Genomic DNA, 16,850 nt, shown 5'->3' with positions numbered 1-16,850 from the left:
TCTTTATAATATAGCATATATTATGACTTTAATATGCAAGATGGATTTGTGGGGAGAATAGATTACAGGCAAGAAGTCAAATCTGGTATGAGATGATAGAACCTGAATTAAGTAGTAGTTGTGGAAATAAAAAGAGACACTATGAGAAATTTTCTTTAGAGCACCATAAATGGTTAAATATAGAAATAAAGGAAATAGTAATAAATTTCAAACTTTGAGTCTATGTGACTTTTACAGCATTTATGTTGATTTTAACAGAAATAAGAAAACACAGGGAGAATACAAATCTGGGGAAAATTATTAGAAAAAAGTCAGACATGTTGACACACGTATGGGATTGTATAATAAGACAATTTGAGAAGGAAATCCTATATTCATAATTTGAGTACTGTTATAAGATAAAATATATTTTTAATTTTTTCCAGGGAATATCAATGAGTTTAAGTGGATTACTACTTTCTTAATATTAGGACAGAAAGAGTATATTAAGATCAAAATAAATATATTCAATATTTTATGGGATTTATAATGTAAATATCTAGTGCATATCACTAACATGATGCTATCACTAAGCAAGTAATAATTTTTTACAAAAGTTGGTCATGTTCTATGGATGTTCTCATTATCGTAATCATCAAAAACATTTGAAATTCTACTATGTGCTTGACACTTTCTTTGGCACTAGGGATACAGAGAGATGTACATCATAGTTCTAATCCTTGAGGGACCTCCAATAAGATAGGGGAGACAAGGCAAGTACACAAAAGAATAAATAAGAAGGTAAGGTAGCATTTCCTCTATGTCAGATAAGTGGCTCAGGTAATCAGTGTTACAGGAGTTAGAGGAAGGGGGAACTCTAAGAACTAGGTGGTCATAGCAAACCTCTCAGAGGAGCTAGAACTCAAAACTGAAGCATAATGAAAGCTAAGAATTGTAGTGGATACTGAAGTATGTATTAATAAGTTAGAACATTGCAACAAGCATTACTGAGCTTCATTCAACTGAAATCAAGATATTATTTTCTATCTTAGGCTGATTTTCAGCCAGTGGATCTAATAATTTTATCTTGAAATTGCTGTACTCTGATGGAAAAACATTTGGTATCTGCATCCATGAGCTTTTGACTCTGATCATTGAGCTGAAATATAGAAGGTTACATCACTCATTTACATTATCACCCTCTACCCCCTCCCAATACAAATGTGACATTTCAATTTTGCACACTTCAACTCTCCTTAAATCATCTGTATAAAAACTTCAAAGCTTGATTGATGATGAATGAGCCATTGTCTCCTCAAGCACCCGGTTCTCATTAGCCTTTAGAGTCTCAGCTTATTAATAATGAACCTTGAGGGCTGACCCAGTGGGGTAGCAGCAATTCATTGTGCTCCCAGCTGAAAGGTCTGGGTTTGGGAAAGATACAGGAATCTCTGGACCAAGTCCATTCCAGAGATCATGTATTAAGTATCATAGGTGGATGATATGAGCTATATTACTTTTGTATCATTATCTGCCAACAGACTTGTGTGGCTTAAGGTGATGACAGTGAAAAAGATACATTGCTTTATGTCTGAGAAAGTCCTGTAACAGCTTTCTGTAGCTTCATCTTGAAAATGGGTTTTGCTGCCTTGGATTTTGATTCTTGATTCTGCCCTTTGACTTAGATAGATAGTATAAGTCTGACATATGCATTATTTAAATGCCCCTATTGTGATTAGATGAGTGCAATATTTCTAATCTGTATTATTTTAATTATCATTTTAATTCTAAGGTTGACCTGTAGATGCACCCCTGCAAAACAAGATACTTAGATATACAATCAGGGATAGAGGTTAAATATTTCATTCCTGTTTATTAGATCCTTCTTATATCATATGGTTGGTAGATTTTAAGTAGAATTAAAATGTTCACTGATAATATCGATCATATAGACTAAAGTGACATATAGGGTAACTGCATTTAAAATTATAACCTTTATTTTGGAAAAAGAGAAAGATATTCAATCTTATTTACAAAATGGTTACAAATTGTGCATGGGGTCCATGCAATTTTGTAAATTTCTTAAACCTAGTAAAGAGGTCATATTAATCTGTATTTTCAGCAGGGATGTTACATCACAATTAGGTCATTTCATACAGGGCAGAGAAAAAAAGCTATTATTCAGTATTTTACCATAGTTTTGGAGATAATATATTTGCAAAATATCAATGATTCTGTTAATGGGCACTCATCCCCAAATTCACTGCGGTAACTAGCATTTGACAAGAAATGAAGAATACAAAAGAAGTCATTTAAATAACACAAACATTTCCTTCTTTATTAGACTCATGAAAATGGACATCAAGGAAAGACATCGTCCAATGGTTAACCTTTGTGGAGTGAATGACTAAGATACAAATACTTTCTGTCCTGTCCTCTTTCAAATGTCATATTGGCGGTTTATACCTTTCTGAAAAATGTAAGGACAATGTGAGGTAGACTTACAGTTCAATACAAGAAAATTTAGGCTTCTCTGTAGCATATGCAAGGTGATTTGCACAGGCTTAGAGAAATTTGGTCTGTATGGGATAGCTAAAGATCATCATTATTCACCTGGTAACTAATAATTGAATTTTGTGTACAAAATAGGTTTGGGAATAAAAATGCCTTATAAATATCAAATGTATTGTCTGCAGTAACATTGTATATTATCAGTTATATGCATTTTATATAATAAATGCTATTTTCCTTTCAGCTTTCTCTAACCACAGAATTATATATATTTTTTTCTTAAATTCAAGATATTCTGTATAGATATTTCAATTAATCAAATATTTATTGTGTATCACCTTGAGCCTTGCATAATACTAGAAACTGGAGATATGGTTTTGAACAAAACAGAAACAGCTTCATACTTTATGACACATAGGACCAGTCAAGATAACCTATAGAGTGTTTATGGGAAAAGACAACTTTCATTCTTACTTTGATTTGGTCAGAATATAATTTAAAATTAGGAACTACAATAGAAGTTACCTTATAAATGTTGATTGCAAATTCCATGGTACTTTTTTTCCAAGTACAATTAAATCTAACAATTATTCATGGAGTGACTATTGCTCTAGGTTTGATGCTATAGATACAGCACTGAAAAACATTTCTTACCTTCATGGGGCTTAGTCTAATTATATTTCAGTTACAAATACTATGCTATATATAAGTTAAATTCAAGATATTGGAAAATAGTGTAGATTACAATTTACTGTAAATACAAAAAGATTCATGACATCTTTTACTCGACTTGCATGCATTAATCTAGTCAGAAACGTTTGAGACACAAACATATTTAAGTGTTTACTGGAAATTTTCAGCAATGAAATGATACTTTTTTCATCAATGTCATGTCTAATATATCTTACCATATTTAACCATGACATTTATTAAAAAGAGACAGTTCTGTTTTGTGAACTTGCCAGAAATATTTGTGTGTAATATGATAAGAAAACTCATAGCAGCTTTTTTCTATCAATTGATTAAATGACCAAGAATCTATGCGTGTCTCTCTCGATTTACTCTGATTATTTTCTGCAGTGGAAGTAAAATACAGTGAAATGAGATACTTTGAGCTCATTCACGCGTTCAACAATTTTTTTAAGTTTCTGCACTCATCCAGACATTTTGCATCTTTGTTTGAGTGTCAATTAAATGTGTGCCTCCTTTGCCTACCTTTCTTAACATTTATTTGTTACTTTATTTCATGTTAGCGGGAGGGAAACTGTTGGTTGGTGTAACACAGGTGATTCCTTCGTAAAATCTTTGATAAAACTTATGGAGAACTTTGTTATTCTTGTGTGTCACCACAAGATCTAAATATAGCCAGATATTTTTGTACTCTTATTAGATAAACTTCTAAACAAGCTTTTCTCTTTTCCTAATCCTTGTCCCTCTTTCTTACCTAAAAAATGCAGTCAAGCCTCTGTAGTCAACCAAGACAGAAACATTAGGCATTCCTTCTAACAAGTAAATAATTTGTATCTCTAAGAACTTTCTTACAGGTTAGTATCTATTCTCTAGAATTTTTTTAATACAGAAATAAACCTACCTGAGTATATTTTCTCACAAAAATATGTCAAATTCATATTTTAAAAATGTAAAGTTACAAAATCAATGAAAACTTTAAGAATATATGTAAATACCACTATAACATTACTTTCTGACACATATTTAGGTAATCAAATTAATCAAAAGAAAGTGTAAGATTGTACATTAAAACTGTCCTATAAGTGTCAATGAAATTCTACATTCTCTGATTGTGAGGCTTTGACATTCAACAGCAGAATAGGGTGTATACCAAACATAAAGGAAAAAAGAATCTTTCAGGGAAAGATTTTCAAGGAAAACAAACAATACATAAATAAACTACCCATCATTAATTGCTAAACATTTATAAATCCTCCTGACCAGAACTGCTAGCAGATGCTGAGTTTTGAATTAGGAATGATAAAAGTATCATCTGGATTGATCATGTGTCTTAATTTGAAATGTTAACGTGTAAGATTATGCTGGATTTATTATTGTCTCCTTTCTAAATCCCTTTTCCAAGTATAAGCCAAGCTCTTGAACGGACTATTTCTAAGAAACAAATATCAACATTCATAGCAGATTAATACTGTTGAAGAAAGGGATTTGATAAGACTATTATTCAGTATAATATAATCTGATTCTATTTGAAAAATTTTAGATAGGAAGTTGGAGATGGATACTGTGTTCCTTTGTATGAACTATTTGAAATACAATGTGACTCCTGAAAAATACACACTCTTTCTGCAATGTTTGAGCTATTACCTTTTCACTTTTTTTTTTAAGTAGAACTTTTCTAAATGTAGACTGAAAAATAACCTTTATTTCCTGCATAGCAGTCAAAATCTCCTTTCTTTGTCACCTAATGGAAAATTATTCCTAGAGCAGAAGAGCATCACCTAATGTCTCATGAGAAAGCTATTAGTATGAGATCGTCACATTTCTTAGATAAAAACTTAATGCCAAACATTAATGTAGAAATCCATTTCACAATCTTTCTTACGTCTTACATCTCCCTTCTGCTTTGATGAAGGTTGTATGGTTAGGTCATAGAAAATAATGAACTGGGTTTTAGAAGTAGAAAGATGATCTAATTTCTTTTCTTTTTTTTTCCTCACCGAGAAAATGGAACCAATAGTCAGTGAAATGACTGATGATGAAAATGGGAGTGATTTTAAATGTAGAAAGAACTGCAATATCAAAATTAATCTGGAGGGTTTCGTACATGTAATGCAGTGAGGCACTTGGGATGTGACCACCCGTCCACAAATAACCCTCTTGTGGTGCGACATGTTCCTTTCATTTATCTCACTTCAGTTTAAGATGACTCCTACAAATTCAGCTTGGGGTTCTACACAAGAGAGATGAATTTATCAAGGCTACCGTGGGAGATGGTGTTGGTTGCCTTCCCAATATCCATGGCCCTCTTCTTCCTCACTAACACGCCTGCTGGTCTGGGTTTTGTCCCAGTAGCAATATTTCTACCTCAATAGTTAGTTATTCAATCTCTCTTGCGGTAGGGATAGCCATGGGATATTGTTCTGGCCAATGAAATGCAGACATAATCCTCGAGGAGAGCATTTCTTCCCAAATAAAAAGTCACAGCTTCACTAGGAGGAAGTCTCTTGCTTGCTCTTCTGACTTCATCCTGCCTGCAATTCAGAAAGACTGCAGTTTAGTCTTTAGATGTAGCAGCCATCTTGTGCCTGAAATGAATAAAACTGACACACTGAGGATGGCAGAACAGATAGTGGGCACTGCGGAACAGCTGAACTAACATCTGCAACTGCCTCCTATAGGCTTCTTATGTGAAAAAAGAAATCCCCTATCTCTATAAACTGTTAATTGGGTTTTGATTACTTGTAGTTGAGCACCTTATGGACTGATGCATGATTTCTCTTAAATTGCTTTTGTATTGAACAAGAGGGGGAAATGCGGTACATATTGGGCCAGAAGGTGCTATGTGTATTTCTAGCTAATCTCTTCAAATAATAAGAATAATATTTTCAGAGGATATATTTCGGTTTTTATTTTCCTGGATAACTTAAAGCTATCCGAAAGAGAATTCATTTCTGTGGTCAGTCATTGTTTGTGGAGGACAAATTAGCTAATCAAGGCCAGTGTTGTGAAATAAAGAATCAAGTACAAATTGGCTTTAGTGCATGTTATCCCACAGCCATATCCTTACTTCAGTGAACCACAGGATTTGTTATACGTTGCTTCGTGTTGTTAAGAATAATTGGCAATCTTATCGATTTCATTTGAGATGACAACATTTTTGTGATTGAGGTATTAATTTTATCTTCCACTTTGTGCTAATTACTTACCTACTGACTGCAGTGAATGTCACCTTGACTGAAACAATTTCTCTAAGGATAATTTGACAATTGATACCAAAAATCTTAAAAAGATCCACACTCTATGACCTTGGAATGTCATGTGTGGAAATTTGTTTTAAAGACCAATGAGAGATAAATAAGTTAAATTACCAACAGGAGAGGATTGGTTAAATAATTACCATTTAATTTGTATTATGACATATCCTGTTCTCATTAAAATACAGAGTAGTAATTACCATTAAGTACTCACTATATAATATTAAACTAAACAAGCAGGTTATAAAATATTATATAAAATATTATTTCAATTCCAGGGAAGAAAACAGATAAAAGACTGTAACATTTATACCAAAGTGTTAGGAGTGTTACTCTCAGAGTGTACGAATATGAGTGGTTGTTTTTCACTTTTGAAATTTTTAATCTTTTTGAATTCCTGTAATCAATGTATATGATTCAGTGAAAGATATTTTAAAATATATCTTGGCTATTAGCAACATGACTCTAATTTAACATTGAAAATATTTAAGAGCAAATCATTTTTGTTGATTACCTTTTCATCAACAAGCAGTTTGACAAAAAATTTGTTTCTTTGTTTTTTAATACAGAAATCCTAAATGGTGGAGTCTATGTAGACCAGAACAAATTCCTTTGTTATGCGGACACCATTCATTGGCAAGATATTGTTCGGAACCCATGGCCTTCCAACTTGACTCTTGTGTCAACAAATGGTAGTTCAGGATGTAAGTAGAATTATTCTTCTTAATTTGTCAAAATGTTCTATCCTATGTGGAGACGAATGAGTTATGCTTATCATGCCATTACTAATATTTTGAACTTTGATTGCGTTCATTGAAATGTTTAGTTACATATGACGGAACAAATGGCTGATCAACCTTTTACTTCTAGCTAATTCTCTTTTGGGAGTCATGTTTCCTCTTCACAAATTCTCATTTTGTTAATGTGTTCCTCTTTGCTTAATTTAAATTACTTTATCATACTTCCAATGTACAAATGTGTGTCCCACTATCCATAAACTTAAGACTGGTATCTAACTATTGCTTCAAGTCTCTGTGACCCATATACCATTGAGACAAAGGTAGTAGAAGAAAAATGTACCTTCCTATTCACTATAATTTTTTCAATAAAAAATTAAAAAGTAGTGAACATTGCAGAATTCTTAAGCCTTCATTTGCCCCTGAAGCCTTCGTGGTCATACTTTATGATAATTTCAAACACTTATGTAATGGAGAAATATAGATTTCATATAGAAGAAACACGTTACAGTCTGATTTTAGTCATTAGTCGAATAAACTACTGAATTTCTCATTCTTAAAATGTGTATTCTTTCTACCACAAAGAATTTATCAGATTTAAAGTGTTTAATATGATTTAATAATAAGCAAGTAATATTTGAACCACGATTTAAACCTTTGAAAATTATTCTGTCTGGTATCTGTTTCATTTTCATAAAGCAGGCTATGTTATCCCCACATTTATTATTACTGACATTTGTATGAAAACAGAATCTTTATCAAGTGTTAACCTGGGTTTTATATTTCTCATCTATTATATATTTCCCAACTGAAATCATAACTGTCTCAACATAGTTCAATAATTATTTGCTATATTACTGATTGTGTTATGACATTTTTGTGAAAAATCAAACTCCAAGGGACAATTATGAAATTTCATCATGGCCCTAATAATATAATGGGAAGTATGAACGTATTTGATCAAAACCGACAGCTGTGTTTTTAATAAATGGCTAAAACTTTATGTAAAAAGTAGAGTAACATAATTTTCTTGTCACCTTTGAGCAGAAATTTGTATGGGATTTTCCCTTTATGATATTCACGTTGCCTACTTTGTAAAATTACATGTGAGAAAAATGGAATCTTTTCACATTAACAAGACAAATGATGTGTTTCAGAAATGGCTTCTGTTTTCAGTCTGCCCATGCTATTGCACATATTATATTGGCAGGGTAGTGGTGGGGAGGTGTGGATATTGGTTGGGTAAAAGGAAAGGCCTGCTGACTCTCAGCTTATCAGACTGACTGGTCTGTAACACATGAATAAGATCGTTCAAGAATAGAGCCTGAGACAGAAGCCAAAAGGGAAGTGTGCCCACCAGCCTTACAGAATTTGGAGCAGGAAAGGTCTGAGGGGTTTGCTGCACTTTCACAGATGGTGTCTCTTTGTGCTATTCTTTTTGAAGACAAATTTGGATGGTTGTGCCTATAATTAGGCAACTGTGGCTGTATTGTTTTTTGCATGTAAATAATTGCAGGTGCAAAAATTATAAATGCAGAGTAGAGTCATAACCAACGGTCTTTTACAAATTAACTACCAATTGATTGCCAAAGTTTTATTATTTACATTGTAGTTTTATTTGCTGACACATTATATGTACTGCATGACACCATAGCTATTAATAATGAATTGACTATTTTTTGACTATTATGGTTTTATCTTTAGTTGATTTATTTCTGTGTCTTCTCCCCAGGGGTGATCTCAGACACTCTCAGGGTTTTAAATGCAACCTCTAGGTTGATGACTCCCTAGAACTACATACCACCAACCAATCACTCAACCAAGTTAAAAATGTGGGGGGTCATTATTATCTTTACTTTCACTTGGTTCTTGGGAGTTAATCACCGAGTCATCCCAATCTTTGCCCATTTCTTGATTTTACATGTTTATTATTATGATTGCCCTAGTTCAAGACTTCATCTGTCTAAATTACTAAAACAAACTCTGAATTTTTAATATTTTTTGAGGCAATGGACACTGTAGCAGCCTGGTGAAGCCCATTGACCTCTTCTCATAATATTTTTAGAAGAAAAAATGAGCACAAAACAAATACTTTAATTCATGAATGCATAGCAATCAATATATACATAAAATAAATTACAATGGATTACAAGGAAAATAGGTTGAGATACATTTATCAAAATGCTTAAGAAACAGATACCTAATATAGTAATATGCTTATTCATACATTAAATTAAAAATATTAGGAGTAGGATTAATATCTAGTATCATTTTTAAGCAGTGATAGGCATAAATAATATATTTTAAAGGGAAGTCTCTTCAGCAAATGATGTTGGGAAAACTAGATATCCATGTGCAAAAGATTGAACTTGGGCCTTATCATATGCCATGTTCACAAATTAACTCAAAAGCGAATTACAGACCTAAGCATAAGACTTAAAACTATAAAAGTCTTGGCAGAAAATATAGGGGGAAAGCTTTATGACCCCAGGTTTAGCAATAAATTCGTGGATATAACACGAAAAACACCAACAGCAAAAGCTAAAATAGACAAACGGGACGATATTAAACTTAAAAACGTCTGTGCGGCTGGGCGCGGTGGCTCACGCCTGTAATCCCAGCACTTTGGAAGGCTGAGGTGGGCGGATCACGAGGTCAGGAGATCGAGACCATCCTGGTTAACATGGTGAAACCCCGACTCTACTTAAAATACAAAAAATTAGCCGGGCGTGGTGGCAGGCACCTGTAGTCCCAGCTACTCCGGAGGCTGAGGCTGGAGAATGGCGTGAACCTGGGAGGCGGAGCTTGCAGTGAGCGGAGATCACGCCACTGCACTCCAGCCTGGGGAAAGAGTGAGACTCCGTCTCAAAAAAAAAAAAAAAAGTCTGTGCATCAAAAGGTACAATCAACAGAATGAAAGGCAACCTATAGAAAGGGAAAAAATATTTGTAAATCATGTATCTGATAAGGAATTAATATCCAGAATATGTATAGAACCCGCAACTCAATAACATGAAGCAAATAATCCAATTAAAAAGTGAGCAAAAGATTTGTATAGACATTTCTACAAGATGGTACACAAAGGGCCAACAAGCATATAAAAAGATGCTCAACATTACTAATCATTAGAGAAAAACCAACCCCAAAATCATATCAAAACCACAATAAGATACTGTCTCCCACTTATTAGGATGGCTACTATTAAAATAAAAGAAAAGAAAATAACAAATGTGAGGAGGTGAAGAAATTGGAATCCTTCTTGGTGGGATTGTAAAATGGTGTGACCACTATGGAAAATAGTCTGGTGGTTTCTCAAAAATTAAAAATAGAATTATCATATGATCCAGCAATCCCACTTCTGGATATATATCCAAAGGAATTAAATGCAGGTTCTCAATGAGATATTTGCATATGTATGCTCATAGCAGCATTGTTCATAATAACTGAGAGGTGGAAGCAACCCAAATGTCATATATGGATGAGGGAATAAACAAAATGCAGTATATACATATAATGATGAAATATTATCCAGCTTGAAATAGGAAGGAGATCTAGTCACATGCTACAACATGAATAAATCTTGAGGACACTATGCTAAAGGAAATGAGCCAGTCACAAAAACATAAATACTGTGTGATTTCTCTTACATGAAGTAACTAAACTGTCAAACTCAAAGAAAACAGAATGTAGAATGGTGGTAGCCAGGGGTTGGAAGGAAGGCTAAACGTCCAATTGCTCTTTAACGAGTCAAGTTGCAATTGTTCAATGTTAAAAAAGTTCTGGAGATCTGTTGGAAAACAATGTGAATATACTTAACATTACTAAACATACACTTAAAAGTGGTTAAGATGGTAAATATTATGTTATCTTTTTTAACTGTAATTATGAATAAATAAACCAGGAAGAAGTTGAATCCCTGAATAGACCAATAACAGGCTCTGAAATTGAGGCAATAATTAATAGCCTACCAACCAAAAAAAGTCCAGGACCAGATGGATTCACAGCTGAATCCTACCAGAGGTACAAGGAGGAGCTGGTACCATTCCTTCTGAAACTATTCCAACCAAGAGAAAAAGAGGGAATCCTCCCTAACTCATTTTATGAGGCCGTTATCATCCTGATAACAAAGCCTGGCAGAGAAACAACAAAAAAAGAGAATTTTAGACCAATATCCCTGCTGAACATCGATGCAAAAATCCTCAATAAAATACTGGCAAACCGAATCCAACAGCACATCAAAAAGCTTATCCACCATGATCAAGTGGGCTTCATCCCTGGGATGCAAGACTGGTTCAACATACGCAAATCAATAAACGTAATCCAGCATATAAACAGAACCAAAGACAAAAGCCACATGATTATCTCAATAGATGCAGAAAAGGACTTTGACAAAATTAAACAGCCCTTCATGCTAAAAACTGTCAATAAATTAGGTATTGATGGGACGTATCTCAAAATAATAAGAGCTGTCTATGACAAACCCACAGCCAATATCATACTGAATGGGCAAAAACTGGAAGCATTCCCTTTGAAAACTGGCACAAGACAGGGATGCCCTCTCTCACCACTCCTATTCAACATAGTGTTGGAAGTTCTGGCCAGGGCAATCAGGCAGGAGAAAGAAATAAAGGGTATTCAATTAGGAAAAGAGGAAGTCAAATTGTCCCGTTTGCAGATGACATGATTTTATATTTAGAAAACCCCATTGTCTCGCCCAAAATCTTCTTAAGCTGATAAGCAACTTCAGCAAAGTCTCAGGATACAAAATCAATGTGCAAAAATCACAAGCAGTCTTATACACCAATAACAGACAAACAGAGAGCCAAATCATGAGTGAACTCCCATTCACAATTGCTTCAAAGAGAATAAAATACCTAGGAATCCAACTTACAAGGGACGTGAAGGACCTCTTCAAGGAGAACTACAAACCACTGCTCAATGAAATAAAAGAGGATACAAACAAATGGAAGAACATTCCATGCTCATGGATAGGAAGAATCAATATCGTGAAAATGGCCATACTGCCCAAGGTAATTTATAGATTCAATACCATCCCCATCAAGCTACCAATGACTTTCTTCACAGAATTGGAAAAAACTACTTTAAAGTTCATATGGAACCAAAAAAGAGCCCGCATCGCCAAGTCAATCCTAAGCCAAAAGAACAAAGCTGTAGGCATCATGCTATCTGACTTCAAACTATACTACAAGGCTACAGTAACCCACACAGCATGGTACTGGTACCAAAACAGAGATATAGACCAATGGAACAGAACAGAGCCCTCAGAAATAATACCACACAATTTGGCTCCCGAATCCATTCTCTGAACTACACCATCTTCTCTGATGAGAAATCATTGTTTCTCTATTTTTCCATATTAATGTTCTTGTATATTCCTATTTGCTTAAATTTTAGAGGGCAACTTATTTACATCATCCACTGCTGCTTACCAGCAGTTTGACCTTAAGCAAGTCATTTATGCCCTCAGTCCCTCCATTTCCTCACCTATAAAAGACAGAGAGCATCAAGAGCTGAGCTGAGCTGACAGCTAAGCTGCTAGGTGACAGTGGTCAATTCAGACAAGCAAACATGAGGGTAACAGTCAAGCTTTTAATCACTTACTGCAATAATTTATTCCAAAGGCTAAATCAGAGAAAGCACCAACTTCACTGTCTCATGTTTCCTCCATAGAACAGTGCCAGGTGAGGGTCAGATGGATGACAGCAGACATGGGGAATTGTTTCACTGAGGAGGGAGTGGCAAAAAAAAAATGGTTCTGAAAGTTTTATGAACCTGGAAGCTTGAAGGAGAGAGGAGTGGGAAGGCTTGAGTGAAAAGTACTGAGTATGGAGTCAGAGTGGAGAAAAGGTGTCTTCCAGGCCCCCTTACTTCCTCCCCTTAAGGAGATTTTAGTGAAAGCACCTAAGGAAAACTGCTGTCAAAGGACCTTAATAAAGAGGTCTCTGAATAGCGTACCTGGGCCAGGATGGGAGACATATATGAGACATGGCTGGTCAGCAAACCCTGAGTCTCTTACTGCAACTCCCTTAGAGACTGCAGTGCATTGACTGGGCACCAAGTCTGGCGTGGGAGGACAGCTTTGAAACTCCAGGAGGCCTGCCAGGTAAAGTAATTGCCTGTGCTCCTGCCTGAAAGATCACATATAGGTTTTTCTTTTTTTTGCCCAGGAGCTGTTATTATTATCAACTTCATAGGGCTATTATGAGCAATAAATGAGTTAATGTGTCAATCCAAGGGTGATTTCTTATGACAAAAGAATAAAGGACCTTCCAATTATAATTTTTATATGAATTGACCATATGAAGACAGAAGTATTTTTAAAATATGTGACAGTTATATTTTCATTATATATTCATTGACATTTAACTATGTTTCTACATTTTAAGTGTGTTTTAATAACTAGAAGGTTGTCTCTCATAGGTTTAGCTCATCAAGACACTGAGAAGAACAATCCTCAGCTGCTCCAGTCCCTACAACCCTTTTCTTTGATTACGCCAGGTACATCACTCATTCTTAGTTGCTTTCTAGAACCAAATACCAACTAACAACTGAAGTGAGAGAGGGGGAATTGACAAATTCATAGATACCACTATAGTCATGAACATAATTCCAGGACTAATTACTTGTTTAACCAGATGTTCTGCCTGCATTCAATCTATCCATGTTTTAAATTTTTTTCAATGACTTTTACATGTCATAGTAATGACCCACTCCTAATTAATATTGCACTTTGTATTACATATAACTAGCTTTCTTGAAATAGAACTCTCAAGATAGAGTACAATTAAACCTGATCTATTACATTACCAACTTGTGTTACTCCTTCTATATGAAAATATTTAGGTAAAATAGTTGTGCCTTTCTAAGGTATTTTGTAGTAAAGCAAAAAATAAAAAAGAAAAAAGTAGCAAGAAAATTTACCCTCGATGTATTTTACTACAGCTTCAGTTTGTGTGCATTAGACATACAACACATCTAACTTTGCATGAACGTATACACAGAATGAAATCACACTGTTTTCAAAAGATATTTTAAAATAAAACCCTAAATTATGGAAATGGGAATATATGAAAAACATCAGACATGGAAAGGATACATTGAATCTATATGAATCCAAAAGATCATTTTTCTAAAATACCAATAAAACAGATTTTTATGGACCTGATTTAATAAAACAAAAACCAAAAGAACTTAAGATCACTTATGAATTCAGATGCAATTTTTTGAATAAAATATTAGCAAAGAGAACTAACAGAATCTAAAATGTATTTTAGAAAAGAATACACTAAGATCAAGTGGCAGCTCAGCTGCCTTTTTAATGCTGTTCTGAGAAAGTAAGGACTTGCACCTGACCCACACCATAGAAGGCCTTTGACACTATATTTATAAGAAGAGGCTTTCCAGGTCAACTGAAACTCACTCTAGGAATTAACTTTTACTAAGAACATTACCGGAGCAAGCACAGTACACCTGCTAGCCTGGTTTTCTTGTCTCAGTTCCTTGAGATGAAAATGTATTGTTTCACTTTTTGAGTACAGTTTTCAATATACATCTTTATTTTCTTTTATTTTTATTTATTTTTTATTTTTTTAGACTGAGTCTTGCTCTGTTACCCAGTTGGAGTGTGGTGCAATCACAGCTCACTGGAGCCTCGACCTCTTGGGTTCAGGCAATCCTCCTGTTTCAGCCTCTTGAGTAGCTGGGACCACAGATGCATGTCACTACACCCAGATAATTGTTTTTTACTGTTTGTAGAGACAGGATCTCCCTATGTTACCCAGGTTAGACTCAAACTTCTGGACACAAGTTATCCTCCCGCCACAGCCTCACAAAGTGCCAAGATTACAGGCTTGAGCCACTGCGCCCAGCCTTCATTTTTATTATATATGATAAGTTCCTCTCAAACAACCTTTTGCCAAATTGTGTGTGTGTGTGTGTGTGTGTGTATAATTATAAAAAATAATTATAAGAGTATGGTCGTGGAAAGCGAGTACTTCTTCTGTAATAGGGGATGTGGCATTTTGAAGGCTTAATTGAACTGGATGAGCCATTGAGACATACAGGGTTTAGCCTATAAATTAACTTTGACAAAGTTATGTAACAATTTTACTGATATCTTATCAAGAGAGTCATAGAGGTTATCGGATGGGCTTGAAACCAGTTTCTGGGAGTTTGATTCCTTCCTTTCTCATTTAGGTTTTCCTGTAGGCTGGCTCTTCGAATGTGTGGTAGGGTGGTGGACAGCCATAAAGCCGCTCTAAATTAGCAGATGGTTGTTCAATTGTTAGTACTTTTTGTTTTGAAGCAAAGGCTTCTCAGATCATAAAGATTATTAGTATAACTGCTGTTAGTGAGATAAATGACCATATGGATAAGAAAATATTTCACGTGGTGTATGCATCAGGATAATCAGAGTAACGTCGAGGCATACCGGATAGGCCAAGGAAGTGCTGTAGAAAAAGGTTAAATTAACACCTATGAATATAATGGTGAAGTAGATTTTAGCATAGGTCTGACTAAGTGTATAGCCTGAAAATAAGGAGAATCAGTGGACAAAGCCTCCTATAATGGCGAGCACTGCTACTATTGATAGGACATAGTGGAAATGGGCTACAACATAATATGTGTCATGTAAGATAATATCTGGTGTTGAATTAGCTAATAAGGTGCCGGTTAAACCTTTACTGTGAAAAGGAAAATTAATCGTAGGGCACAGAATGTTGCGGGAGATCATTTGATGTTACCACCATGCAGGGTAGCTAATCAGCTAAAGACCTTGACGCCAGTAGGGATAGCAATAATTATGGTAGTAGAGGTGATGTGTGCTCGTGTGTCTGCATCTATCCCTACTGTAAATATATGGTGAGCCCATATGATAAATCCTAAGAAGTCAATTGATATCATGGCTCTATGCCCATGTATCCAAACGATTCCTTTTTTCCAGAATAATATGTTACCATGTGGGAGATTATCCCGAAGCTTTGTACCAGCAGAATACATGTTGGTACAAGATTAGGTCACCCCCACCAGCAGGGTCAAACAAAGAAGTATTGAGGTTATTGTCAGTTAATAGTGTCGTAATGCCGGAGGCTAGGACTAGAAGGGAAAGGAGTAGGACTGCCGTAATGAGGACTGATCAGACGAAAAGGGGTGTTTGATATTGGGATATAGCTGGAGGGTTTATGTTAATAATAGTGGTAATAAAGTTAATGGCCACTAAAATAGAAGAGACACCTGCCAAGTGGAGCGAGAAGATGGTCAGGTCCACAGAGGCTCCTGCATGTGCTAGGTTTCCTGCTAAAGGGGGATAAACTGTCCAGCCGGTTCCAGCGCCGGCTTCCACTATTGAAGACGCAAGTAACAGTAGAAAAGATAGGGGGAGAAGTCAGACGCTCATATTATTTATCCGGGGGAATGCCATATCGGGTGTACCAATTATCAGCGGGACTAGCCAGTTGCTGAAACTCCCAATTAGGATTAGTATCACCATAAAGAAGATTATAACGAATGTGTGGGCGGTAACAATAACATTGTAGATCTGATAATCTAGCAGAGTTCCTGGTTGGCCTAGTTCTGCTTGAATTAGGAGGCTTAAGGTAGTGCCTACTATCCCCGCCCATGCGCCGAATAACAGGTATAGTGTTCCGATATCTTTGTG

General features: G+C 35.2%; 1 protein-coding gene across 4 annotated transcripts in view; it reads left to right on the top strand.

The window, feature by feature from the left end:
• Nucleotides 1–16,850, top strand: part of ERBB4 (erb-b2 receptor tyrosine kinase 4) — a 1,171,999-nt gene that overhangs the window by 741,744 nt on the left and 413,405 nt on the right. For all 4 annotated transcript variants that reach the window (XM_054477568.2, XM_054477569.2, XM_063647921.1 and 1 more), the window contains exon 4: nt 7,004–7,138. In XM_054477568.2, the coding sequence (XP_054333543.1) occupies nt 7,004–7,138 (135 nt within the window). The remainder of the gene's footprint in view (nt 1–7,003; nt 7,139–16,850) is intronic.

The sequence above is a fragment of the Pongo pygmaeus genome, chromosome 11 (genome assembly GCF_028885625.2).
Source record: "Pongo pygmaeus isolate AG05252 chromosome 11, NHGRI_mPonPyg2-v2.0_pri, whole genome shotgun sequence".
NCBI classification, from domain to species: Eukaryota; Metazoa; Chordata; class Mammalia; order Primates; family Hominidae; genus Pongo; species Pongo pygmaeus.
This window is presented reverse-complemented; position numbering and strand designations above follow the sequence as displayed.